Raw genomic sequence first — 26,487 nt, 5'->3', positions numbered from 1 at the left:
AAAGAATTTAAAAACGTCAGTTCTTGAAGAGTGGCAACTTCAGGCACCTCCTAAAGTTTCACAACAAGCTACATAGAATGATAATTTTTACTGAAACATCATTTGATATAGTTAGGGTAGCCTACTGATAAAGCCCAATCTTATTTTTGTATACTGAATTGAATCTTACAACGATGAGACCATCTCATAAAAATAAGTAATATCTAATATATTGAAAACAAAGCCTCAACTTAGGAAACATACAAAAATACTACCCATCATACCACATTGTGCATACAATCTGGAGACCAACAAATAGTTAATCTCCTAAAGGTTCTGAAGATATTTTGGAGAGGGTTAACACTGTCTTACCTCAATAGTGTTTTGGCACTTATTTTGGCCCTTTGGATTCAATATTTTTGTCTCCTTTCATGGGATGTTTTTCTGTTGCGCTTAAGACAATAATCAAGACTGTTCATGGTCCACATCTTGGATGGGATTTAACTGTACACCATCTTAACTGAGCAGGAGTTGTGCCATGAGCGTAAGTTAGGCACAAGATCCCCAACAATGCCAGACAAATGGAGGCATTGTAAAGATGGCACTTTTAGTTGAAAATGATGTCCATTTAGATGTGGATTTGGGTGCAGTATGATGTGAAGAACATGATGAGGAGGTCATATATGAAAATGATTTTAGCTTTGACCAAATCCAATCCTAAGAGGTGGCACTATCTAGCAATAATGTGAAAGCGTGCTTGAACATAATGTGCTTTAGGAATCACCATTCGTAATACCTTTTCAGAGCTATTATATGGAACCTGTATTAATGCTTCTGCCTGACATTCGTGTCTGTTCTCAGATGACAATGATTAGCTAAAATCCAGTGAACCAACAGAAGTATTGTATATAGAAAATGTAATGAAGTCTGATCAAGAGAGCAAACATTATGTCAAGTTGATGCAAGAGAAGGCTATGGGGTGAGGTAGAGAGTAAGCCCACTCTCTACCTCCAGAAATGGATAGATGAGAGGTGTATGGGGCTCAGAACTCAATCTTGCAGGCGGGGAAAGACTCGTCCTGCATGACGACTGTGCTGCTGCTAGCCAAGACCATGATGTTGAGATCCTGCTGTTTCTCATGGGTCTGCTGGTACCAGTCCCGTGTTACCTCTGTGTCATGAGTAGGGATAAGAGTCACCTAGAGAGGACAAAGAGTATGAGTAAACATTAGAACATCATTAGATTGATCAAGTAATCAGTATTGTCTAATATTCAACAGAAAATGTGACATTCAATATCATAATCATGATCATGAATACGACAACAGATCATAAGATACAAATTGATTGTGACATGATCAATGTTACAATCTGGCTATTTATAAAAAAAAATGTACAACAGACATTTTCAGCGGCTGTAAACATTGTCAAACATCTGGTGATTCTACCAAGTGTATCATTTAAAATTTTACGAGTGTTTGGGATCAGTGATTCTGAAATATCCCTCAGGATTCTGGATTAACCATTGGGGCAGAATTCCTTCACAGTATGAATGCACAGAATGTCTAATAAAATATACATAATGACAGAGACTTCTGCATGCTGACAGAGAGATTAAGAGAGAGAGAGAGATGAAACAAAGAAATAGAGAGAGCAAGAGAAAAAGAAAAAAATACAAAGATGGTAAGTACCTGTAGATTGGAGCCCCACTGTGCCTTGCCCTCTAGCAGGGCATCCAGGACACCACGACTGGGCTCTCCACTGCCCGGGTCATTCCCGCTCACTACGTAGTATGCAGCGCGCACCCGCTTGAAGAACTCCTGGTCCACGTTCTTGGCACTGCAGTGGTTGGGCACATAGGCCAGGTCCACATAGATGGGTGGCCCAGAGGGGACGGCTGAACTAGATTTCTGAGGGTTGGAACCTGGGAGGAGAACCATAATGTAAACCAGTAGACCTCCCTAATGACTACATAGAATGACTAATCACTTTTTTTCCCTGTTTGACTGAGGGAATATAATTCTTCTGAAATCCAGTGTACAATTTTTATGAGGCTTGGGGAATTTAACATAATGGATTTTTTTTCTATCACCTTTGAGAGAGAACCTTTCATAGTTTAACTCTTCAGAAGAAAAGTCTCTCCCAAAATCGAAATATAGAGTAGTTTCATAATCTTCACATACCTAAGTTGCTCTTGACGCCGTTGACGAGTCCTTTTCCTGGGGTGTGTATCTCTCCCCGGGACCCCTGCCCTTCAGACATCCGGGACAGTCTAGAGCTCCTTTCAGTGTCCCTCCTCTTAAGGGAGGCTGACCGAGGCGAGGAATCCTTAGAGGCCTGCTTCACTGGAGTGGAGGACCTCTTTCCCCTGGCATCACCTTTCCGGGCTGGTGAGGCTGACTTGGGCTTGCCGAGGCCCTTCCTCAGGCCCTTGGTGGTCTTATGCTCCTTCTTGAGCAGTTTCTCTGTGTTGCTCTGCTCATTGGGGAGGGCTTCTGGGTCCACCATGCACACGTCTGGGTGTGGTGGGTGGGGGAGGGGATCTTTCATTGGGGCGGGTGGGGGGTCATGGGCCTTTTGAGAAGATCTAGGTGAGGGGGAATGGTGGGCCCCTCCTGCTCCGGAGGCAGATAGTTTATCTACAGGCAGGTGTTCTGCATCCTCATCCGAGTCCAGGTTTCCTTCGGCCGTGATAGACGGACACTCCTCCGTCTCTGGAGGGACATCCGAGTCTGATTGTGACGGCAAAGAGTCACTCACTGAAGTGGGTGGTGTCTCTTCTCCAGCTAGAGTTACCCCAAGTCCAGTTGATGTAGCACCAGGTGGCTGGCGCGAACCCTCTCCTGCATCTACCTGCTGACCTTGGACCTGATGGTGCTTCTGCTTGTGAGACCTCCTCTTGACAGAGTGTTGCTCGCAGTCGTCTTCATCCCCCACCCGAGAGTGATCACTCCCTCTGTCATCCTCACCCTCATCACTGGAGAGCTGGTGTGGGCTGGGGTTGATGAAGGACGGAGAAATCTCTCCTTTGCGGTGTTTGTATTCACAAGAAGAGTAGCCAGGAGGGGAGAAGGATGGGGTTGCCCCCATGTGCAGGTCAGTGGGACGACCGGATTCTTTATCTGGTTTTCCAGATGCGTCTGAGCTTTGGGTATGTTCTGCTGAGAATGGAGTAGGATGGGCTGGGGTTACCCATTGTCTTACACCATCATTTTCATCCACCTCTTTTCCCTCTTCCTCATCATCTCCATACCCTGGTGGGGGTGTACTTGGACATACTCCTGGCCCGTGGAGGAGTTCCCACTCTGATGTGCTGCTTTTCCTCCTTTTGTCCATCTTATCTTCCTGTTTCTCCCCCTTTTTCTCCTCTGTTTTGTCTTTCTCTTCCTCTGTCCTCTCCTTGTCTTGCTCACTCTCATTCTCATCAGGTTTGTCTTTCTTCTCATCTAACTTAATGTTTTTCTCTTTCTCCTCCTCCAATTTCTTTCCCTCAATTTTCCCCATCTTTTCCCCATCAATTTTCACCTTTTCTATTTCTCCAAACAACTCTGTCTTCTCGTCTTTGTCCTTCTGCTCTGGCACCTTGGTGTCCTCCTTTAGGGTTTCAAACTTGTTTTCCTTCTCCTCATCTTTCTCCTTCTGATCTGGCACCTTGGTATCCTCCTTTAGGGTTTCAACCTTGATTTCCTTCTCATCTTCTTTCTCCTTATGCTCTGGCACCTTGGTGTCCTCCTTTAGGGTATCAACCTTGTTTTCCTTCTCCTCATCTTTCTCCTTCTGCTCTGGCACCTTGGTGTCCTCCTTTAGGGTTTCAACCTTGTTTTCCTTCTCATCATCTTTCTCCTTCTGCTCTGGCACCTTGGTGTCCTCCTTTAGGGTTTCAACCTTGTTTTCCTTCTCCTCATCTTTCTCCTTCTGCTCTGGCACCTTGGTGTCCTCCTTTAGGGTTTCAACCTTGTTTTCCTTCTTATCATCTTTCTCCTTCTGCTCTGGCACCTTGGTGTCCACCTTTAGATTTTCAACCTTGCTGTCCTCCTCTTTCAACTCCACCTTATCTTTCTCATCCATCTCTTTTTCCTCCATCTCTCTCTGATCTGATTTAGGCAGATCTGATGTTGTGGCACAGGAGGCTTTGCTGGCTTCACTGAGGGCATGTTTGGGAGTCATGGTTTCTTCAGTGGGCTCAGTGAATGAGGCTTCAGTTGGCTGTTTTGTTTGTGTCACCACATCCAGTGAAGACAATGTGGTGCTGGTGGTAATGGTGACCATATGGGACTCAGTAATGGACAGCATGCTTTCCACTACATGTGTCTCAGTAATGGATGACATGCTCTCCTTTTGCTCTGTCACAGAGGATGTTGGGCATTCAATGCGGGAAAGAAGTGTACTATCCTCCATTTTGCACATGTAGGACTCCTCTCTGCTGCCAGCTGACTGCTGGGATTCTCTGTCTGATGAGTCAGCTCTCCGCAGTGGGGATACATCAAAGAGAGCCCCTGAAGTGGGTAAAACTTCTGTAGGTTTCGTCAGCTGGGTGCTAGGTGGATCTGATGTCCTAACAGATGTTGTAGTTTGGGTTCTCATAGTCATTTCAAGTTTTTGAAAGGTATCAGAGGTCTGCTTGTCTATTTCTGGTCTTGTCCATTTCAGGGGGTCTTGTTCGATAGCGTCTTCAGCTGGGGTAGCTAAGACTGGAGAAAATGGTTTTGTCTCCTCAAAAGGACTGAGTGGAGAGAATTTTGTGAGACTGGATGTAGTTGTTGCAGGGGTAAGCTTTTCAGACACCTCCAGGTACTCATCCTTTAACATCCCCCCAAAGCTTGAGAGAGTTGATTCCAGGACCGGGGAGTGTTCATCTTTGAAAGATGAATACTCAAAGGAAGCACCCTCAGAATCGGGCCTGAAGGGGGCACTAGATGTTGTGACAGGAGTCTCCACCTCTCTAAATTGGTGGCTGGTAGAGAGAGACGCTGAGGCAGATGAGGGGTGACTGTAAGATGAGGATGAGGAGTATGCTGTGGCAAATGTGTTAGCATAAGCAGTTTCCTCAACTTTTTGACTCGTGATATCTGGACTCATCAGCCTCTCACTTTCAATGTCTCCCTGACTGTCACGTTTATCTTCACTGGACTTGGTGGAAAGAGAGACATCTGAATGGTCAAGGCTGTCATCCTTCTCCTCCTTTCCCCCCAGCGTGCTTTCCTTGCCACAGGAATGTTCAGATTCAGAGCAATATCCTTGAGATCCTGTCAGTTCCATCTCAGTGTAACTGCCAGACAGGAGAGGGGAAGCACTAGCTACATTCTTTGAAAGAGACTCTGCAGTATCTGCAGGCAGAGGGCTGCTTGTGGTCATTGAATGGGAGGGGTCTTCCATTTTGAGGCTGGGCTCAGGTTCATATGAGAGGGTCCTTTTTGTTTCAGGGAGTTTAGAGGTGGTGGCATCATCAGTTGTAGTTTTACAAATTTCTTTTTCAGATTGCTCTCTTGCGCCTTTCTCCACATCCAAGTCACTGGCCTCTTCCTCTTCCTCCTCTTCCTCCTCATCTTCATCTTCGTCATCATCATAATCCTCTCCCTCCACAAGTAGCCTCTTATCTATACTGTCTGGAGTGTATTCTCTCTCAGAATAGCCCATCATTGACTTACTGGAGACAGAGCTGCTTATTTGAGTGTACTCAGATGCAAGAACATTATCATCTATATGCTGTCCTGAATAAGTGGCAAGGGGGGGCGCACTTGCCTGATTGTCCTTTTCCTCAGGTGAAAGATGGGGTAAAATATCTTTCTCAGCTGGTGAGTAGCGACCAGAGGGAGATCCTTCTCTTTCAGTATCAGATGTGTCCATTTTGTCTTTCACTGGCTCAACCTTTTCCTTTTCCTCTTTCTCGTTGTCAGTGATTTGCTTCTCAGGAACATCTACAAAATGCATGGCAGTAGGTAAGGCTTGGGCACCAAGATTGGATTCGCTCCATGAGGGAGAGGATGATTCCTTTCTGCATGACTGGTCAGGTGGATACTCCTCAACATTAGACGATGCCCCAGTCTTGTCTGTCTCTCCTGCAGATGTGTGAGGGACAGAGCTGGTACTGTCTTTCAATTCGTCCTTCTCTTTCTCTAATTTCTCAGGTTTATCCTCTTTGAGACTGAATGCAAATGAACATGGCTCAGCTGGTGGGGTGGTTTTATTGTCTTGACCCTTTTCAACATTGGATGCATCTGGTCTCTCCTCCCTTTCACTCTCTTCCTCTTGTCCCTTCTCTTTGTCTTCGTGTTCAGGGAAGGCACTTTGATTGTAATGGAGGCTTTTCTCACTGTCCATGAAAGATGCTGTGCCGTAATCAACTCTGCTGAATGACAACGGTTCCTCTTTGCCCTGATCGTCTGGGTGGAATGCAGCTCCAGCAGTGTCTGTCTGGCTCATTCTCCTGTTATCATCAATGCCAATGTCTGCTGACTGATCAAGCCCTATAATCTCAGTCTCTTCTTTAGAGTCTGAATCGTGATCTTTTGAGACAGGCTTTTCATATGGATCATACTTAGAAAAACCAAAGCCCTGTTTTTCTTCTTGCAAGCTCACACTGATTATCTCCTGTTCTGGTGTCATTGTGTCAAGAGCCTCCACTTTTTCAGAGGCTTTGTCTGCTTTTGCAGTATCAATGTGATCAGCTCTCTCTGGAACCTTATCAGAGTCCTTTTCCAAGAGAAAGTATGGACAAGGTTGTGATAGTCCTGGGGAAGCCACCTCTCGCTCTCCCTCCATTTGCCTCTCAGCTTCCTTCCCTGGTTTCTCTTTTTCTTCTTGAACAACCTTCTTTGTCTTTTCATCAGTATCAAGTGGTGTGCTTGTTATGGTAGGCAACAGTGTTTCCTGTTGTGAGGATTCATCCACACTGGCTTGGCTGTCAGTGCTAGAAAGTGTTGAACTCAAAGCCTGGCTGTCAATGCTTGATAGTGTTGATCCTATAGTAATTTTCTCTGCAGCGATGGCATCTAAATCTGGCTGTACTTGAGAGGCAGAGATACCTGACACTGGCTCCTCTTTAGAAGTAAGAATACTAGAGCTTGGTTCCTCTTTAGTGGTAAAGAGCCCAGAGATTGGTTCCTCTTTAGAGGTAGAGCTAATGGTTGGCTCTAGCATGGAAAGGGGTGACATGGTCTCTGTTTCCTTCATGTCCTTGTCTGGTTTAGGCGAGAGTCCATGTTGCTCTTTACTCTCCTCTATGAGATCTTTAACAGAAGACAGGGACCCAGTGGCCAGTTCAGAGGTGATATCTTTTGTTTGGTCACAAGGCACCTTTTGTGATGGATCAATTGAAGACAGGTTTTGAGGCATGATGTCATGATCAGATTTTCTTGGTTCCACTGACAGAGGTCTTGAGCCTGCACCCCCCATGCAGATGGCTTCGTCCTCATCTTCCTCCTTGTCTTCGTCTGAGTACTGAATCTGAAATGTAGTGTCAAGATCTGACTTAGATGTTACCTCGAGCTCTCCTAATGTTGTTTGTGTGGTTTGTTTTACTGCCCTTTCCATATCTTTCTCTTGCATCTCTTCTTTCTCCCATTTTTCCTCTTTAATGGCTTCAGCCTCATATGAATAATACTTTTCTTTCTCTTTCTCATCTTTGATTGTATCAGCTGTGTAAGTGTCATCTTTTTCCTTTTCTTTCTCCCTTAAATCTTCTCTCTTGGGTTCAGCTTCATATGCGTCATCCCTTTCTCTCTCTCTCTTCTCATCTTTGATATCTTCAATCTCATAAGTATCTTCTTTTTCTTTTTCTTTTTCCATCTTTTGTTCTTTACTGACCTCAGCCACATAAGTATCATCTTTTTCTTTCTCCATCCCCTCATCTTGACTGACTTTGGCCTCAAAAGAATAATGAGTTTCTTCCTCTTTCTTCTCAACCTGGCTGGGTTCAGCCTGAGCGTCAACTTTCTCTTTCTCTAATTTCTCATCTTTCATCAGTTTAGTATCAACAGCTTGATCTTTTTCTCTCTCTTTCTTCTCCTCCTTGATAGCATCAGGCTCAAAGGTATTATCCTTCGCTGTCTCAAACAAATCATCTTTGTCTCCATCCTTCTCCCTCTCTTCTTTGATGGGATCAGCCAGAAAGCTGTCCTCCTCTTTCTCCCTCTTCTTGTCTTTAGGCTCAGTCCTATCTTCTTTATCACTCTCTGTTTCCTTCTTCTCCTCCCTGATGGTTTCAGCCCCATATGTATCAGCTTTTTCTTCTTCTTTTTTCTCTCCTTTGATGGTTTCAGCCTCATACATATTATATTTTTCTTTCACTTTCTCCACCTTGATGGTTTTGGACTCAAGAGAATCATCTTTTTCTTTCTCCTTCTTCTCTTCCTGGATGGTTGTTGCCCCATAGGTGTATTTTTCTTTCTCTTTCTCTTCTTCCCCTTCTTTGATGGGTTTAGCCTCAGAAGTATCACCATCATTTTTATCATTCTCATCATCCAAGAAACAACTCTCTTTCTCTTCTTGGAATTTGCCTTTAATGCACACTTTAGATTCTTCCTCTTGATGGTCATCATCATCATCCTCTTTATCACTGTGTTTCAACTTTCCCTCTTCACTGGAGAGATTCTCTGTTTGATAATCCTTTTCTAATATTGAAGCCTCACCTTTGCATATGACTGACTCAGAGACAAGAGGCATAATCTCTTTATACTCATCTTTGGGTGGGGAAGGAACATCTTTTTCTTGTCCCTTTGTCACAGGTGTTTCTTTTAAGTATTTTTCAGCTGATTTATCTAAAGATAGTGGTGTGTCTGATTCATGATGATCTTCTTTCTCGAGGTCGACCTCTGCTTTTTGTTTTGTATCCTCTTGTTCTTCTTTTTCTGCTTGATCTTTCTTTTCATCCTTGTCTTCAGTTTTAGAAGCAAAATCATGAACTTCGTCACGTTTTTGAAGCTCCTGTCCAGGGAAGCCCTTGATTTTTTCTTCCACAGGTGACTGACAAAGAGGAGAGTGGGTTGCACTTGGGGGTCCAGACTGTGTGGGAGAGGCCATTTTCACAGTGCTGTCATCTGGACTAAAGCAACGCTCTTCACCCTCCGAAGTAACTGAATCTGATCCAAATGGCTTAGAGAAAGAGGGTGGTGGTGATAGAGGTTTTGTGGGCACCACTGTTGAAATTGTGTCTTTGGGTACAGAGGCTTGTGTTTCCTCCTCAACTATTGGTTGAACCAGCTTTGTATCCAGGGCAGGCTTGAAGACAGGAGGCACAGAGCCAGGGAGCGTTTCAGCATCTCTGTCTCCATCCTGGAATATTTGAGCAGAGGCATAGCCCTCCTGGAGTTTTTCTAGTGAAATGTCAACATTAGGAGTTTGGTCCTCATCTTCTTCCTCCTCTTCCTCTTCTTCCTCATGAACTTCAGCAGCAGTTGCCTCAGTTTTCACCTCAGAGATAGCAGATGGTAACTCCTCAGATGGAGGAGATTTGAAACACTTATCATCCTCTAATGAGGATGTTGGTGAGATGGTCCCAGCAGAGTGTAAGTATTCTTTGCCGTGGGTGGCCTCAGTTGGGGTTGACAGGGGCACACTGTTTACAGTGTCAAGAAGCAGTGAGCTTTTGCCTGTTTCCTCAGTATGAGGTGCACTGACTGATGCCACAGATTGGTCCTCTGCAATAGAGGTGGGGAAGGAGGACAATTTGTCATACTCAGTGATGGATGTGGCTGAGGACACATGTTCCTCCTCGGCCAAGGGAGCAGAAATTATGTTCGTGAACACAGATACTACTTGCTCCTGTCCACCAATGAAACCTTTGGCGGTGATATCAGACATAGCAGCTGCTTGTATCTCCCTCATCCCATGAATGGTGTCAAACGAACCTGTCTGATCTGGGACTGAGATATCATAGGCACCAACTTCATATTGGAGGTGTGGTATCCTGTCCTCAGCCTCCTCATGAATCTCCTCATCAGAGATGGTCTGTTCAGTTTCGGAATAGCCAGGAATGGTCTCGTCTTGAATGAAGGAGATGGGCTCTGCTGCTGCAGCTCCTTGTACTGTTGATGTTATGCCAGCTGTAGCTCCTCCCACTTGTGAGAGGTATCCATCCTCTTGTTCCTCATCTTCCTCCTCTTTGGCTGCAGTGGTCTGTTCTGTTGCTTTGCATTCCAACTCCATGGCCAAATTTTCATTCTCTCCCTCTTCAGGTTTAATTTTGACCTCTTCATCTGCTATTGCATCTAAATCTTCAACCTCCTCCAGTTCAGCTTTTTCAATTACATCTTCCTCTGCTTTTTCTTCCTCCTCCTCCTTGGATGGAGTCTGTCTGAACTCCTCTCTTGTTTCTGCCATAGCTGTGTGTTTTTCAGATTTCTCCATTTCTTCCAGCTCATGTTTTCTGTCTAGCCCGTTGTCTTTAACTTCCTTCCATTTTGCATCATCTTCCTCCTCCCCTATTCCCATATCTTCCTCTTCCTCAACGGTATTCTTCTCCACAATTTTGCCTTCTTCATCCTCATCTTCCTCTTCCTCCTCATCCTCAATGGCAGCTCCCTCATCCTCAAATTTTTCGACATCCTTAGTTTGTAATTCCTCTTCATGCTCTTGTGTAAATTCTGTCTCTTTGCTTTCAACCTCAACTTCCATGGCTGCTGCTGTGGCACTCGTCTCAGGAGACTGTGTGTCTGTTAGAGTTGGAGAGGCAGTTTTCACTTCTTTCTCCTTCTCCTCCTGAGTAGGGCATGGGAACGGACTTTCCTTTGCTGGTGGCTCTGATATAACTACAGCACTCTCTGATGATATCGTAATAACCTCATCTTGTTTGAACTCCTCAAAGTCCTTGGTAAGGTCTTCTGGAGTGGAAGGAACCGACATGCCCTCGACAGCTCCATTCTGTAGTGGCTCAGGGTGAATGGTTTCAGCTGCTTGTTCCTCAGTTTTGGGTGCAGCAGGTTCTTCCTTGGCTTCTTTGACTTTGCTTTTTACAGTCTTGAGTTTACTTGATGCTTTTGCCTTGTGTAGGGTCTTTCTGACCTCTGGTGTAAGGGGTTTCAGGTCAGGTTTTGTCATCTTTCTCAACTCAGGTTTAGATGCATCCTTCTTCTTATCCTCCCTGGACTTATCTTTCTTTTCATCTTTTTTAGATGTGTCATCTTTCTTAACTTTTTTGATCTCCTTCTTTTCTTTGTCCTTTTTCTCATCCATCTTGGATGCCCTTTCCTTTGAGTGTTTTTTCAAGGATTTCTCTTTCGATATTTTTTTCTTTTCTGGTGCATCAGTCTTGGATTTGAATGATTTTGTGTTTTTTTCACTGTCTTTCAGTTTTTTCTCCTCTTTTTTCTCCATCTCCTCACTCTTTGCCTCTGTTGCCGCTGATAGATCATCTTGTCCATCTACTTCTTTCTTAGAGGTCTTTGTAGCTTGTGTCTTGGGGGATGATTTGAGACTTTCTTTGCTATCTGTCCTTTGCTTCAACTTTGTCTGTTTTATGACAGAGGGAGGAGCCCCTGAGGATATGTCCTTTTGAGTGGCTACTGGGTATCGCAAGAAGTCAAGGTGCTTTAATTTCTCCAGCCCTTCAAGGATTTTGTTTTGCGGTGCATTACCAGGGAACAGCACTCTGACGATCTTTTCTGCTGGATTGGCAGGAAGCCATACAACTAATGCTGTAACTGATGTCAGATAGGGTACTGATATTTCTCCCTCTTTGCCATTGGGAAGCACGATACCTGTTTTGGCCTTGCTATTACCAGCCCACTTCTGCATTAGAAACTGCATCTCCTTACTGTCCTTTACAGGATTCAGTACATACATGTCTAACTTGCCGACTCCCATCTTATGGAATAAAGTAATGGGTTCGATAGTGTTGCTGACCACTCGAAAGAGAGGCTCCGGCTTCATCCCCAGCTTGTTGAGGTACTGCAATGTGAGGGAGGCCTCCTCGATGCTGCGCTTGACTTTAAGATTTGATTCTGGCATTTTTAGCTTCTCTGGAACATTAAAGAACACCACACCAAGCTCTGGAGAGATCAGGTTCTTCATCCAGTCACTGTAGGTAGTTGAGCCCTGTGATTGCTCCTCCTCCTGCTCAGCTATCTTCCTCTGAAGGAGCCCATTGATGCCTGGGAGATTGTCTGCACCAATGTGGGTGAGTAAAATGGAGTCGATGCGGTCCAAGTGTCTGACCAGCTTCCAGAAGCAGGATTTCCGTTCAGAGCCTCCATCCACCAGGATGTTGAAGCCATTAACAGCGAAGAGGGCTGAGTCACCTCTCCCCCCAGGGAAGATGTAGCAGCAGGGTTTTGACAGTTTCAAGAAGCCTCCAGAGGTGGGGGGTTCAAGGAGGTCAAAGGGTGATGGGACGTCAACCGTCTCAGAGATGTACTCTGTGAACTCTGTGACACCCTCCATCTTAGGGAGCACAGGCTCAGGGTTCAATCTGTACTCTATGAACTCCCGTAAGTGCTGCTGCTTCCCAAGGGAGCTCCAGCCCACCTCCCCTCGGCAGGATACAGTGAGTGTGGCCCGCTGCTCGAGGGCTGCTGTATCCAGCAAGCCACTGACCTACAGGTGAATAACAAGACACAGACAGGCCAATGCTGATGTATAAAGACTCAATGAAGAATTTCTATTTTGATTATCATCCACAATTCCACCTTACAGGAACTTCTAAATGCTAGGACACCCATTGCTTACCTCAGGATCAGCAAATACTTGTGAGAAACTCTGATAGGTGAAAACTCCACTTTGGAGAAGCAAGTCACCGTGGTCTGAGTTCTGCCCACTCAGGACCAGAAGCTTGTGTCCGGCCGAGTCTGTGATAAGAGACTGGATCTGGAGCGGAGATACAGAACATACGATAATAAGATAAGATTTACTTGTATTGTATTGGTAATAGAGAAATCTATTTTTGTAGGTCTTGTGTTATTTTGGCACTATAAGTGAAAATAATAGGTAGGGTTTTTTTTTCTCAAAAAACAACATCTAAATGAAAGACATTCACAATTATTAAGGAAAAAATATAAACTGTCGATTCATAATTGATAACTGATCTGAATCCACACACCTCTGAAGCAACTGTATCCCCTGAAGGGTTGACTAAGACCACAGTCTTTAGGACATCACTTCTGTGTTGTAAAGTCCTTTGTCCTGCAAGAGAGAGTTTAACAACATGAGGACAGGAGACAAGATCTTTCACATCTTTTAACAACTCTCATGTGGTTGTTCTCTTTCTAGACATAACGAACACTAGGTCAACAACTTAAAAAGGGACTGAGAATGTTGGCAGACTCTGAGCAGTCTGCCCCAAAGACATCCTGCTGGAGAGCATCCAAAGTTTATCTGTGAACCTCTTTGAGTCAGGGAGATTTAGTATTGTGTACTGTACTCTGCAGTATGTGGGGCAGACACTATATAGAGACAGCCCACAGTGCGTCAAGGCAAGAACAAAGTTGGAATAGGAAATAGGTCACCAATGTCTGTTGGCTGCAGTTTGAAATGTGTATTATGAGGTTTAAGCAGAGCTTCTCAGAACAGGAAAAAGTTCTTAACAGCAATTAGTATTTTCAAGAAAGGGGGTAATACCCCTGCTAGAACTTCACAGATTTCAAAATGTTATTAGCAAGCTTTGATCACAGGGCAGTATGGTTATAGAGTATGATTTTCAGGTAACTAGTCAATAGACACAGAAAACAATCATGTCCAGATGTACAATTAGATATGAAATAATGTAAAGAGATGAAGAGCAAATAGAATAAATTATGTTTGACTACCTAGCAAACATAATGCTGAATACGACTATGCAGATTCAATGGAATTATGTGTCAGCATTTCTGCCCACCCAGAGGTGTGACGATATAAGCTTTTAATTCCCTTTTGTTTCAACACCAATGCAGATGCTAACAATAGAGCTGGCTAATAATAGAGGGATCTTGGTGACTCTGCCATCCATTGGGATCTCCTATGCATCCCCTGAGTTTGCAGTGCTGCACCATTTTTGTATCTGAACTGTCAACATCTGTTTGCTGTGGAGTAGCTCTAATAAGTGTCAGCTTCAGTTGCTCCCGGTCACCTGCAGGGTAGTGATTTATGGATTAGGGACTCAGAAAAAGGACAGTCATGGTAAAGGAGTAAACCAAGGATAAAAGATCTAGGTGGTGAACATGACAACTTGCTTCGAGACTAATATGAACAGACAGCTTTTGATCCATTAACAAAAAAGTGCAGTACTATGGACTGACAGCTCAAACCCTCTATGATTGGCTGAAGTCAGTCAGCTGACTCACAGAATAATCAGCTGATATAGAGCAATGTCTCTCCTGAACGGTAGTGGTGATAATAACAAGCTTCAGTTGCCAAGTATAAAGTGTGCTGTATTACTCTTAAATTAGCATAATGGCTATATCATTATAGCACTGATGATGTGTCATGAGCCCAGAGTTGAATAATATATCCTCCTATTATCAGGATATCAGGATTAACAGGATAATTACAAAAACCCATGAGAACTGATGGTAGAAAACCAAATAGCACAAGGATATGAGAAAAATAGAAGTACATTGTGAATTAATGTCAAGCCAGTCAAGTTATACCCTACATAGAATCGGCCCAGCACAATCATTCAGGCCAGGATGCAGCTCACTCAATTGCCGTTGCCATGGAAATGGACCAACTCTCACAATACACTGATCTGGCCTCTTTGTTTTTTGGTGAGACGCATTGCAGTATTACTGTAAGAGAGAAGAAAGGAATATCGGCCTAGGCCCAACTGACCACTGCTTCTCACAGTATCAGTGAGTGGCAGCCACAAACTGTTCAATGCCTTGCTAAATTTTGCTGCATACCATAAAGCAGCATACTATCAAGAGACAACCCTGTTCACCAGAGCTTGCTGGAAGAGCAGTTGATGAGAGTCCGCCCACTTCAGCAAATCTGCCTACAGACTATAGGGAAGTCTCACTTCCTGGTGACTAGGCTGTAAGGGCTGATATATTACCATTTGTTTTTCCAAAGACTGTAGAAAAGTACAGAATATGGGGACATCAAACAAAGAGGACATTAGGGAATACACAACCACAGGCATAACAGAAGAAGAGAATAAAAGGCACCACCATTAGAGAATAAGTAGGATCTACTCCCAGAGAGACAGTGTGTCCCTTTTGCCCTACTGATGTGCTTTCTCAGGTGAAACAGAGTAGAGGAGACTGCATCAGCTGCTACTCCCTGTCTCCAGAATGACCCCACACTGACATTGCAAACTGGTACATTGTGATACCCGAACAACAAGGAATCTATGTCAGTCTAAAGCACACCATGATACCAGAGTGAGAATACAACAACACAGCAGTGTAACTTTCTGCTACTTTTAAGAATATAAGAAGCCCTCACCAAATGGGCATCCTTCCCTTACCAACTAAATAGTATAATACCCTTACCAACTCTAAATGCTACATTTCCCTTTCCAACACTAGGAGCTGTATTTTTAGCCAGCACAAAACGGACGCAGGTCCAAACGCAGGCATATTTTATGCTGTTAAAATAGAGCTCTATCCCTAAATGATGATGGGTGGCCCTGTGTCTTATCAATTCTAAATATTATTTTGACGATTGAACTAATGCAGCAAATCAGGGTTGGTATTTAATGGGTTAAACTAGAATTTGCAGTAATCAACACCAAACACCACCTGCTTGTTAACAAAGAAGCTCAATTCAACCCCCACATTCCCGGATGTAAATCAGCTAGAGACTTGTCTGCAAATCCATACTCAGACTTATAATAGGGTGACTCTAATCCTATCCTCCCTGAAATGACTTTGCAGCAAATGACCATGACGGTAGCATAAGAGAGAGGTATCTGAACAAGAGGTGCAAAGGCAATTATAAAGTCAGACTCAGTCCAGAAGAGTCTATATTAATATAAACTGAAGATAAACAGATGAGTAAAACAGTAACACTATGTGAAAGTGAGACAAGAGAAACTTAATTAATATTATCCATGTTTGCTTTCACTTATCATCTACAGTACAATGCAAAAGGGATGGGAGAGCACTCTCTGGTTTGCAGGTAAAACTGTATCATTTAATCAATCAAACATACCCACATTGGGTTACAGGGATGTAATGCTCGAGATAACATGAATTGAAAAATACAAAAAGTGATTACCCAGCTCAATAGAATGCAAAGAAAACTTGACCAGGGATAGAATCCTATAGGATAGTTTCCAAAATCTAACATGATTTAAATCCTATAGGATTAGATCATATAGGATGGGATCCTATAGGATAGTTTCCAAAACCTAACATGATTTAAATCCTATAGGATTAGATCATATAGGATGGGATCTTATAGGATAGGTTCCAAAATCTAACATGATTTAAATCCTATAGGATTAGATCATATAGGATAGGTTCCAAAATCTAACATGATTTAAATCCTATAGGATTAGATCTATAGGATGGAATCTTATAGGATAGGTTCCAAAATCGAGCAGGATTTAAATAGGTTCATAGGTTCCACATAGGTTCCAAAATCAGGATTTTTTATTTGATTTTTTTAATTATTGGAATCCTATAGGATCCCATAGGAGTCCAATAGGACTGGTTCCAACATCTGATAGACATTTACCATTGAGGGTTGACACCTCTCTCCATTCAAATACATGTGAACTAGATAGGCTAATAACATCATAAGCTACCATTGAACTATCCCACCCCTGCTGCCACCCTTGACACTTGAGATGGTGACCCTATAGTGGGGAATTTGGGGTTATGGTAAGGCAAGACAGCTGTACTGAGCATTTCTGAGAGATTACTGAGAGATTCTATAAAATAAAAATATATTAATTCCAAAAGTACATGAACTATTACCTTTGCATTAAGATGGACTCAATTCAACTTATTGAGTCTTTTGTTGATGGCATTTTTGCATTTTAGATCATTTTAAGAGTGTCATAGCAAAGTGTCTGAATACTTATGTACATGAGGTATTTCTGTATTTAAATTTTAATACATTTACAGAAATTTCAAAAAACCTGTTTTCGCTTTGTCACTCTGGTCTATTGTGTGTAGATTGATGGCAAATTCTTTTAATTTAATCCATTCTAAATTGAGTCTATGACACAACAAAATGTGGAAAAAGTGACTGACCCAAATCTATACCACAGTGTGACAAGCAGTTAGTTAGCTTGGTTGCTGTAGCCAACTTATTACCGTCACTGTCAGTGACAGTAATAAGTTGGCTACAGCAACCAAGCTAACTAACTCTAATGTAGAGCAAACAGACCTGGTGCTACCAGGCTAGCAGTCAGTAATATGAGCCACGGTTATCAACCTCCACCATACACTATTACTGTATCATTCTAAAGCTGGAGCCTTCTCCGCAGGCCTCTGTCTGTACGTCAGACTGTTTCTCAGCTTTGCAGTTTTGTTTAGACAGTCTTTCTGAAGAGCAGGATGTTCAGCGCAGTTCCCCTCCTCTATTCATCCCTCTAGCTTTACTTTACTGGCCTTCCAGAAAGAGGGAACTGAGGGATCCCATCACGGACACTGACCCCCCACCAAACGCATGTACAAAACCCACAGCTTAAAAGTATGCTAAGACTGAACAAATGATTCTAGTGGTTGAATTTCCTTATTCAACACCCTCCAATTGCTGAAAATGTCTCATGGCTCAAGAAAGCCTCCTAAACACATTCAGGCCACAATAGGCCTGGTATTGAAATCATAGTTATAAACATATTTTCAAGCCATACGTTTACAAACTATGAGGTGACACAACCTTGTATTTTGGGTTCTGATAAGGTAAGACAGTTGTACCAATATTTTAGGCATTTATTGAAACAATCATCAACAGACCTCTTGAAGATGGAATAAATGTGGGTCAGGCCAGTCACTTATAGGATATGTGCGCGCACAAGTGGGCACAGGTGAATGAGACATTCATAGAGAGAACCATATGATGGGGCTATTGCTATGACAGCTAGATCACACACTTTGCTCTACACTCACTTGGCTCTCTAGGACGACAGGACCCAGAGACCAGAAGGTCGTTTTTTCAGACAGAACACTGTCACTCTTTAGTCCTCCAGTACCTCGGCTGACCTGCTTGCTATAAATAACTGTGTCTGAACTCACAAAATGAGAGCGTTCTGTTTAAAAAGCAGCTAAAACAGAACACTGATCGACCACGGCCCAACCACTGCACTGCTCCAGATAGCCTGCTCCACATTTAGCACAGGGAGTTAAAGGAGGTTCAAGGAATTTAAAGATAACTTTCTATCTAAAATTAACTAGCTCTCTGGGTCTTTGAAGGCAGCACCAAACTCTGTCTTGCTGTGCCAGCTTGAGTTGTGCCATAACTAAGATGATGTGCAATCAATATACAGTCAATGTTTAGAGGCTAAGCTTGAGTGAGCCTGGTTGCTAACATTGGACGTGTCTCTTATGCTGATAAAGCTACGTAATCTGTCATAGAGTTGTCAGAGTGTAGGATACAATATGATACAGTCATGTATGTGTTGGCTGAGGACAACTTCAGTACCCTGGACAGCTCCCCCCTCAAACCATACATCTGGAAACTGATAGAGAACTAGTGCAGACATTTTCAAGACTGCTTAAACCTCTCTTTTAAGAAACAAATGGCCATCATAGGTTGGTATGGTACGAGGATTAGATATACCTTTCAGGGCTACATACAGTTACTTCGGAAAGTATTCAGACCCCTTCACTTTTTCCACATTTTGTTGTGTTATAGACTCAATTTAAAATTGATTAAATTAAAAGACTTTGCCATCAATCCACACACAATACCCGAGAATGACAAAGTGAAAACAAATGTGTTTTTGCTTTGTCATTCTGGAGTATTGTGTCTGGATATATAGCAAAGTCTTTTAATTTAATCCATTTTAAATTGAGTCTATAGCACAACAAAATGTGGAAAAAGCGAAGGGGTCTGAATACTTTCCGAAGGCACTGTACCATGATGATACGATGATGAAATTTCCTGTTTACTTGAGTCAGCCATAACTCATTGAGACAAGGTGGGATTTGCAGTCTGGCACTAAAGACAAAAGACTTGGTAGCCAATTTGAACCCAAGGCTCGGCACATTCTCAAACACATCAGAGTAAACAAAGATTGTGTGAAGCAGACATCAAAACAGGGTTAGCGCTGCTAATCTCATTTAGCTAATGTGAGTTCATTCCCATCTGAGGGCAGGATACCATTATCTAAGCTTATTGATAAAGAGGCGTGAAGCCATCTGGAAAATTAAAGGAGTTGGAGGGAACAGGCAATAGTCTCCATGAGAATGTCATTACACAATCTCCACACATTACCAAGTCTTACATTTAAATTAAAATTACACGCTTAAGGTGGATACAGTAGCTGTACTGTACCTGCTTTGCAGACCTATTCTGGTCTCTATACATTCTCTTTTCAGTGTAGTGCAACATTCAATGGAGTGCCATCATGCTCACTCCATAAAGTGTGACATATTGTTTAGTCCAATAAATCAGGTTTGTACTGTATAGTGAAGGCAAAGATCATTTTCAATAACAAAGAAACATAGTTGTTCTCCCATCATGAATCTATCCAAACATTATATAACATTACACCTTCCTGAATAGGCCCACACCATCCCTCCTGGATCACCTTGCACCGAAACAGGAAGCCAATGTCCTAGTTCCTTGCCGTAATCCTAGTCCTGTGATCTGGCAGCGCTGAATGATTCTATTAAGCCAGCTAAAGCCTCAATGTTAATCGCAGCTGGGCCACGGAATCTGGAGACTTCCACCTGGGAGTCCAGACAGACACTGAGTCGAGGCAGACCACCACAAGAAAGGGTGACTCTTTTTGTTATTCTGATTCACCTTCAAAGAGATATGTATGAAAGGAGAAAGTGAATAGAGAGATGAAGAGACAAAGAACAGAGGACAGGGCAGTGATGATAAAATAATAGAAAATTAGAACAAGAGAGGGAGGGAGGGCAGAGATGGGGAGACAGAGAGACTCATAACTATGCAGTCAGACGCAGACAGCTAGAATAGGGCAACAGTAGGGTATTGGCGCTGTGTCATCGTCTCCTAGAAGCCTGGGAGGCCCACGCTGTGCCAACAATGACATCACCACTCGTCCCCTGGGGGCCTAAAGAGGGGCTGAGGGGGTCAAAGTTCAGCTGACACACACTGCCAAACAGCTCACTAAAATGTTGTCTATTGACCAAACCATCTCTTTTACTGTGTGTAATGTTATATCTCAAACAGAGCAAATTACCCCCTTAATAAATCCCCTCCATTCTAGTACAACGTAGGCCATTAAGGAGCTTGACTATTACATAAGAAGCTGAGAGGGGAGACTGAGCAAAAATGTCCCAACAGAAAAAACATTTTCACAGATCTTTGTGCGAGTTCTCTCACAAGAATCAGGAAGAATCAGGAAGGTTAATCAGATGAGAGTGCAGGATGTAGGCTAAACAATGAGAAGTTGGTAATAACTCCTACTGCTCCCACAATTTTCTGCAACCACAACTAATCAACAGCTCATAGAGCCGAAAGATATTGGAAAAATATCTGCAGGGTGAAACACCTGTACAGTAGCTGTTTTAAAAGATAGACACATAAACATGTAAACATGTACACACACACACACATTCTAAGGAGGGCATCTCTTCAATGCTCCATTCTTCGGTCCCAGAGGTGTCTGGAGTCAGGTAATGATTATTAAATGAATCAGAAATAAGTCGATGCGCAGTGACATCTCATTCATCAACATGACAAACATAGGTCAAACAGATACAACCAGGGGACAAAAATTATGAAAAATAACTGTCACAATGACCTTCACCCAATGACAAGCGATACAATCGCTCAAGGTGAGAAACCCAAGACAAAGGTAGACAGAAAGTGAGAAATGTCACTTTACCATCTAAACAATCTTATTTTAGGACACTGAGACCTTCAGAATTCAAGAAGTCGCTAGAGATAGCCCTGCTTTGAAGAGAAAAAATAAAATGCCATTCAGTATAAATCTGCTTGCCTGGAAGCATTCCGCACCAACTCCTTGCTGAAAGCAAGCAGGCCTTGGGATTTATGCCAAGCTTTAGGTGGATTTCAGAACTGCCAGCAGGCAGATTGAGGTTAGGGCTAGTTGCTTGGCAATACCATCTTATTGAAACAACAACCCCATACAGTATGCTTCTCAAATTAACGTTGAGTGTTAATCCACATGTAAAACATATGTGTGAGCTGATTTTGGCACTATGGACTTCCCCCTTGTGCCCCCAATCAGCAGATCCAGGAGAGGAGATGGAGCAAGAAGACCATGAGGACCACTGGGAATGGCCTCGGCTCTGAGAGATGATCAATGTTTACTGCTGCTCTGCACAGCACTGCCGAAAGAGGAACGGAAGGGAATGAAGCACTGCCTCAGCCCAATATACCTGCTTTCAGCAATAATGTCTGTCTGTGCTGTTATTGTTGTCTATCTTTCTCTCTCTCTCTCTCTCTCTCTCTCTCGCTCTCTCACTATCTCTCCTTAATCCAAAGCATTGAAAGAAAGAGTTAGAGAGAGACAGAGAGAGAGAATGAGTGAGGGGAGATGATACATGAGAATAGAGATAATGGAAAGAAAAGAGGCTATGCTAAAAACCCAAACTCACCACCTCCCTCTCTGTGCCTACCTACTGCACTTCAAAAAAGCCAGTTTGCTCACCGCATCGGGCAAGAGTGATATCATCCGCCGGAGCCTCCCACACAATCCCTCCTCCCAGAACCTGGCACTCTCTGTGCAGCAGCACAACAGGCAGGGAGATGTAACCCACTGCAAAGACTGCTCACTACTGCATTCTCCAAGCTTTCTCTCTCTCTCTATCGTGTTATTACTGAGCCCAAGTCCTGGGCCATGTGCCAATTCTCTTCAAATATCCTCCCTTCTTTTGTCTCCTTTACTCCATGACAACTGAGCAGACTGGGCATTTTACCTGTCACTTATTTGACTGTACATTGCTTACGAAGCAAGGGCAACCCATTTAAGAGAGGTTGAATAAGAGGTTCTCCTGCCTTTCTCCAGTAACATTGTGAGCATTGAACAGACCGAAGGGATTAGCCGAATCAGGTGGTTTGGTTACAAAAATTAGGGCATATTCATTCTATGGCCCTCTATTTCAGCAGCAAGGCCCTTAACACCATTCAATGACCCTAATTGATACAACAAAGTCTGAGCTATTCCCACTGTATTTACATAATAATTCAGTGATAAGAAAACAGTCTAATTCCTCCATAATGATGTAGAGTAGAGTAGTTAATCAGTGATACAGTATAATAGTTGACTAACTCCTTACTAATTAGTTGGTCTAATGAGGAAACTCATTGCAGTGGTAAATCAGACTGAATCACAGCTTTACATAAGGTATTGACAGATCTCCGTACAGTCAATTAGGGTCAATGGTTGAGCCTTTGTGTGTGTGTGTGTGTGTGTGTGTGTGTGTGTGTGTGTGTGTGTGTGTACGCATACGCAAGTGCCTGAATGTACATGTGTGTATTGTTTCATAGAAACATGCACTCATTTAGCAACAATAAATTAAATGACCTGTATGAAGTCTCTGCTTATAGAATTGGACTTATAGAATTATAGAATCTGGTTTCCCCAGATGTGCACCTGTTGGCCAGGTCGTGACCCAACAGTCCTAATCCATGTGTGAAAGTGGTTCTTTGTCTCAAACCCAATCCCGAATCCTGACAGATTAGAGAGTAAGCACACAGTTGAGTAGCTAATTGCCACTGATTTGAGACTAAGCAGTAAGTCGTTAAATCAAATAATACATGTATAATAACCATTGTAATCACAAATGTCAGTCAGATATGGAATTAAACAAGAGGATGAAGCAAGATCACCTGATAGGGCCTGTCTGCCAAAATGGCTTGACGACAGGACACACTGTTCTGGATATTTCAAATTAACCATCTTTGGACACGGAATAATATGCCCACTTGTTATGGTCATGGATATTATCTTTTAAATGAAGTCTCCAACATAGGGTCAGGGACCGTGGTATTCATCCTGGTTGGGCTCTATCTAAGGATGTATGGGTTAAACAGTGGGAGGCAATGGCAGAGAGTGACTCAGGCTAACTGTTCACCAACAGGCCACCCTCCCAGCCTTAGCCTCATGTAGCCTCGCTCCCTCAGTTCTCAACAATCCGCACAAACCACACTGATGTACTGTAGCTCTGAGGGAGCGTTTAACTAATGCCCCACAGCATTGACCCTTCCCTACACACATTTAACACATTTAACTTATTGTTCAAGCAGGTGTATTTTCACTTGATGTGACACCAACATACAATTACAAAATACAATTACAAAATACAATATTATCGAATAATGTTTTGTTTCTAATGGTAACTAACTGATTAATTTACTGCACTAATAGTCCTTCCCTCGCACGCACATTGACACACACACACACACACACACACACACACACACACACACACTCCGCTGAGTCACTGGAGCGGCCTGGGATAGTCCCGATGCACACGGTATACATCACTATTGATTTATAGCATTGATATATAGAATAGCCTAAACTATACAGTACATTCCTAAAAACATAATCTCGTGAATAAGACATTGAACACTGAATTGCAGATCAAACAACATAACCTCTTGGCAACATTTCTCTACAGACCTAGTCTAACATATTTTCTTCAGCCCACACATATTAGGAACATGCTCGAGGCAAATCATTGAACAAAACTCGACTGAGGCTATAACCTACCGTCATTCAGTCCGTACTGACTTCAAAAAAGCCTACCTCACGATGACAAATTAAACGCATTAATGAGCAATCAATCATTTATTATGATCGTTTTATCTTTGCCAAATACAAACATACCTGGCAAATGAGCACGCGCATCAAGACAGGTATAATCTCAGGACGCTTTCCCACTAGGTGGGCTGGAGGCTAAATAGGTGCGCGTGCGTCCGTGCAAATTCTAAATTGTCCTCATGCGAACTGAGAGACAGGCGAGGTCACCCCTTAGAACAAGGTCGATCTCAGCACGCCCCAATATTGCGATAGCAGTTAAAATTAACATAGGCTACATCATGCAATCGAGCGGAACGAATCTTGAACCGCCCTGTGGAAAAAACCCCAACAAAACTGCGCCACTTTTGTCCCACCATCTCTTCAATAGGCTGTGGCAATATACTGATGACAAACGTACATTTGGTAAATGTACCTGATGTATAACCTAAGGTCCAATATTAAACAGCTACGATCGTCCAAACGTTCCTCGCCATCACCTTCAATTAATCATGTTACTTTGGATAGAGCAACGTTCCCCTGAACGTCAAGTACCTCCTCTCCCATATGTCAAGGCAGGTTTAAATTATTGTCTGATTGTTTAATTAGTTAATTCAGTCTTTGGTCATGCCGTGATTTATTTTCTTGAAAAAAAAATTACAATTGTTTTTTAATAAAACATAAATAGGCTACATACAAAGGCATTAGTGAGAGTAAAAGAAAATAAATCTCGGTAAGCACGGTCTAAAGCTGCTATTGTTCAAGTTTCTGATGAAACACTTTGAAATGCGGTCATTTAAGGGCACAGCCATTGAGAACGTCATGGGTCTGTCTGAGAAGTAAGATCTTCTAACTGTAACATATGTAATAAACTAAATTCAATAGAACAGCCTACAATAGGCAACCTGTACAACTGCTCTGTACAACGATTATGCCATTATCAATACGCATAATAATGTCTAGACAGATAGTTTACATACCGTTACCGATGCTGAGCCACTTTGCCAGAGAGTCTGGTGTCTAGAAACCGAAGAGTAGCGTCGGTCGTGTGTGCGTCGGGCGGAGAGAGGGAGGGAGGGAGGGAGGGAGGGATTTGGATAGAAGATTGGCAGATTTGGATACGAACGCAGCCTTGTGGCAAAGCTGGACGGGATGCGGCAACATCGTCTGCAGCCACCAGCAGCGTAATATGCTACAGCTGCGACTTTGGGCCAGAGAGGGGCGCTAAGCGACACACACGTTGCACCAGCGGTAACCCCTTCGCTGCCAAACTCAACCCTAAACTCAAAATCTAAACATTGTGGCTGGTCAGACGATGGAAAATTTTCAGAAAGAGAGAGAATGCACAACAGTGTCTTAAACAATGATTATAAAACTGCTTACAATTTTGGCAGATATTTTGGATAATGTATCCTAAGGAAGGACAGGCCTACAGCCTAAATTATTGAATTGGCATTTGGGTAATAAAACAGAAAGGATAACAACAACACAGATTTGCAGGGTAATTTCATTACTGAATGAATGTGTTTTTGCAGAAGCAATGGGAGTGGTTGCGTTTGTAAGATATTTCTGCTGAAAACAGGTCTTTGAATGGCTCTATTTGAGACCTATATCTTTGGCAGCTGTTTGGTGCAAGGTGGCTGCTGCTGCTGCTGCACCCATTCTCCCTCAGACAAGACGGTCTATATCCCTCCCTTAATACCCATTACAGCTATGTTCTACCTCTGTTAAAGTTCTTCTGCTGTCTCTGAGACAACACTAACTAGTTACATTCTTTCAATAGCAAATAAGGAGCTTAAGGTCCCATCCCCTCTCTGTCACACACACACACACACGCACGCACACACACACAGACACAGACACACACACACACACACACACACACCTATCCCTCTCTCCCTTCTCCTCCCTGTCCCCCTCACTGCTGTTCTCATTGCTCAGATCGTCACACCTCTTTCAAGAGTGGCATGTGTAAAGCCTCTCACTTTCAATGCCAGCCACATCCCTCACCCGTCAGTACAGCTGGTTATCAGTTACATAGCCAGAAAGAACACTATACTAATAAAGGGTAGGGCCTCCCTTTGCTCTCAAAACAGCCTCAATTCTTCATGACATTGATTCCACAAGAATATGGTGATTCCACACCACTGAAGAACACTGAACTCATTGTTCATGAAACCAGTTTGAAATGACTTTTGTTTTGTGACATGGTGCATTATCATGCTGGAAGTAGCCATTAGAAGATGGGTAATTGTGGCCATGAAGGGATGCACATGTCAGCAACAATACTCAAATAGGCTGTGGCATTCAAGCGATGATTGATTGGTATTAATGGGCCCAAAGTGTGCCAAGAAAACATTCCCCACACCATTACACCACCTCCACCATGAGAAGGTGTACAGGTGTTCCTAATAAAGTGTTCAGTGAGTGTACATATCACAGCAATATATCTCAACATCCAATTCTGCTCTCAAACAACCTTATAGCCTACTCCTGCAGGGCCACAAGCACTGTTTGGACCTATTCAGTGTCTTGTACTTACACCCAAAGAGCAGGTTTGAAAAGGAAAGGTGTTGTTATTATGTTTATTATGTTTATGTTATGTCTAATTTCAATTCATTATCAGTTGCGTGTAGCCTTGTCTATTTGGAATGTAAAATGTGAACGGTCGAAGAGATCAATGGGATGAAGAGAAGGATGTTGTCTCTCTCTGACCTATCTCTCTCACTTTCAGACCCCCCA

At 43.0% G+C, this 26,487-nt stretch overlaps 1 protein-coding gene across 1 annotated transcript in view; it reads right to left on the bottom strand.

The window, feature by feature from the left end:
• Positions 1–1,021: 1,021 nt before the first annotated feature.
• The window catches only part of map1ab (microtubule-associated protein 1Ab), a gene marked incomplete at its 3' end in the record, with an annotated part of 39,643 nt that continues 14,177 nt past the window's right edge, over positions 1,022–26,487 (bottom strand). The window contains exons 3-8 of the mRNA XM_083666532.1: positions 13,012–13,094; positions 12,642–12,779; positions 3,392–12,509; positions 2,162–3,346; positions 1,670–1,902; positions 1,022–1,177 (exon numbers count right to left, since the gene is read on the bottom strand). Of these exons, the coding sequence (XP_083522658.1) occupies positions 1,022–1,177; positions 1,670–1,902; positions 2,162–3,346; positions 3,392–12,509; positions 12,642–12,779; positions 13,012–13,094 (10,913 nt within the window). The remainder of the gene's footprint in view (positions 1,178–1,669; positions 1,903–2,161; positions 3,347–3,391; positions 12,510–12,641; positions 12,780–13,011; positions 13,095–26,487) is intronic.

The sequence above is a fragment of the Argentina silus genome, assembly GCF_951799395.1.
Source record: "Argentina silus genome assembly, chromosome: 3".
In the NCBI taxonomy this organism is placed as follows: domain Eukaryota; kingdom Metazoa; phylum Chordata; class Actinopteri; order Argentiniformes; family Argentinidae; genus Argentina; species Argentina silus.
The sequence above is the reverse complement of the archived record's forward strand: the minus strand, read 5'-3'. Positions and strand labels throughout refer to the sequence as shown.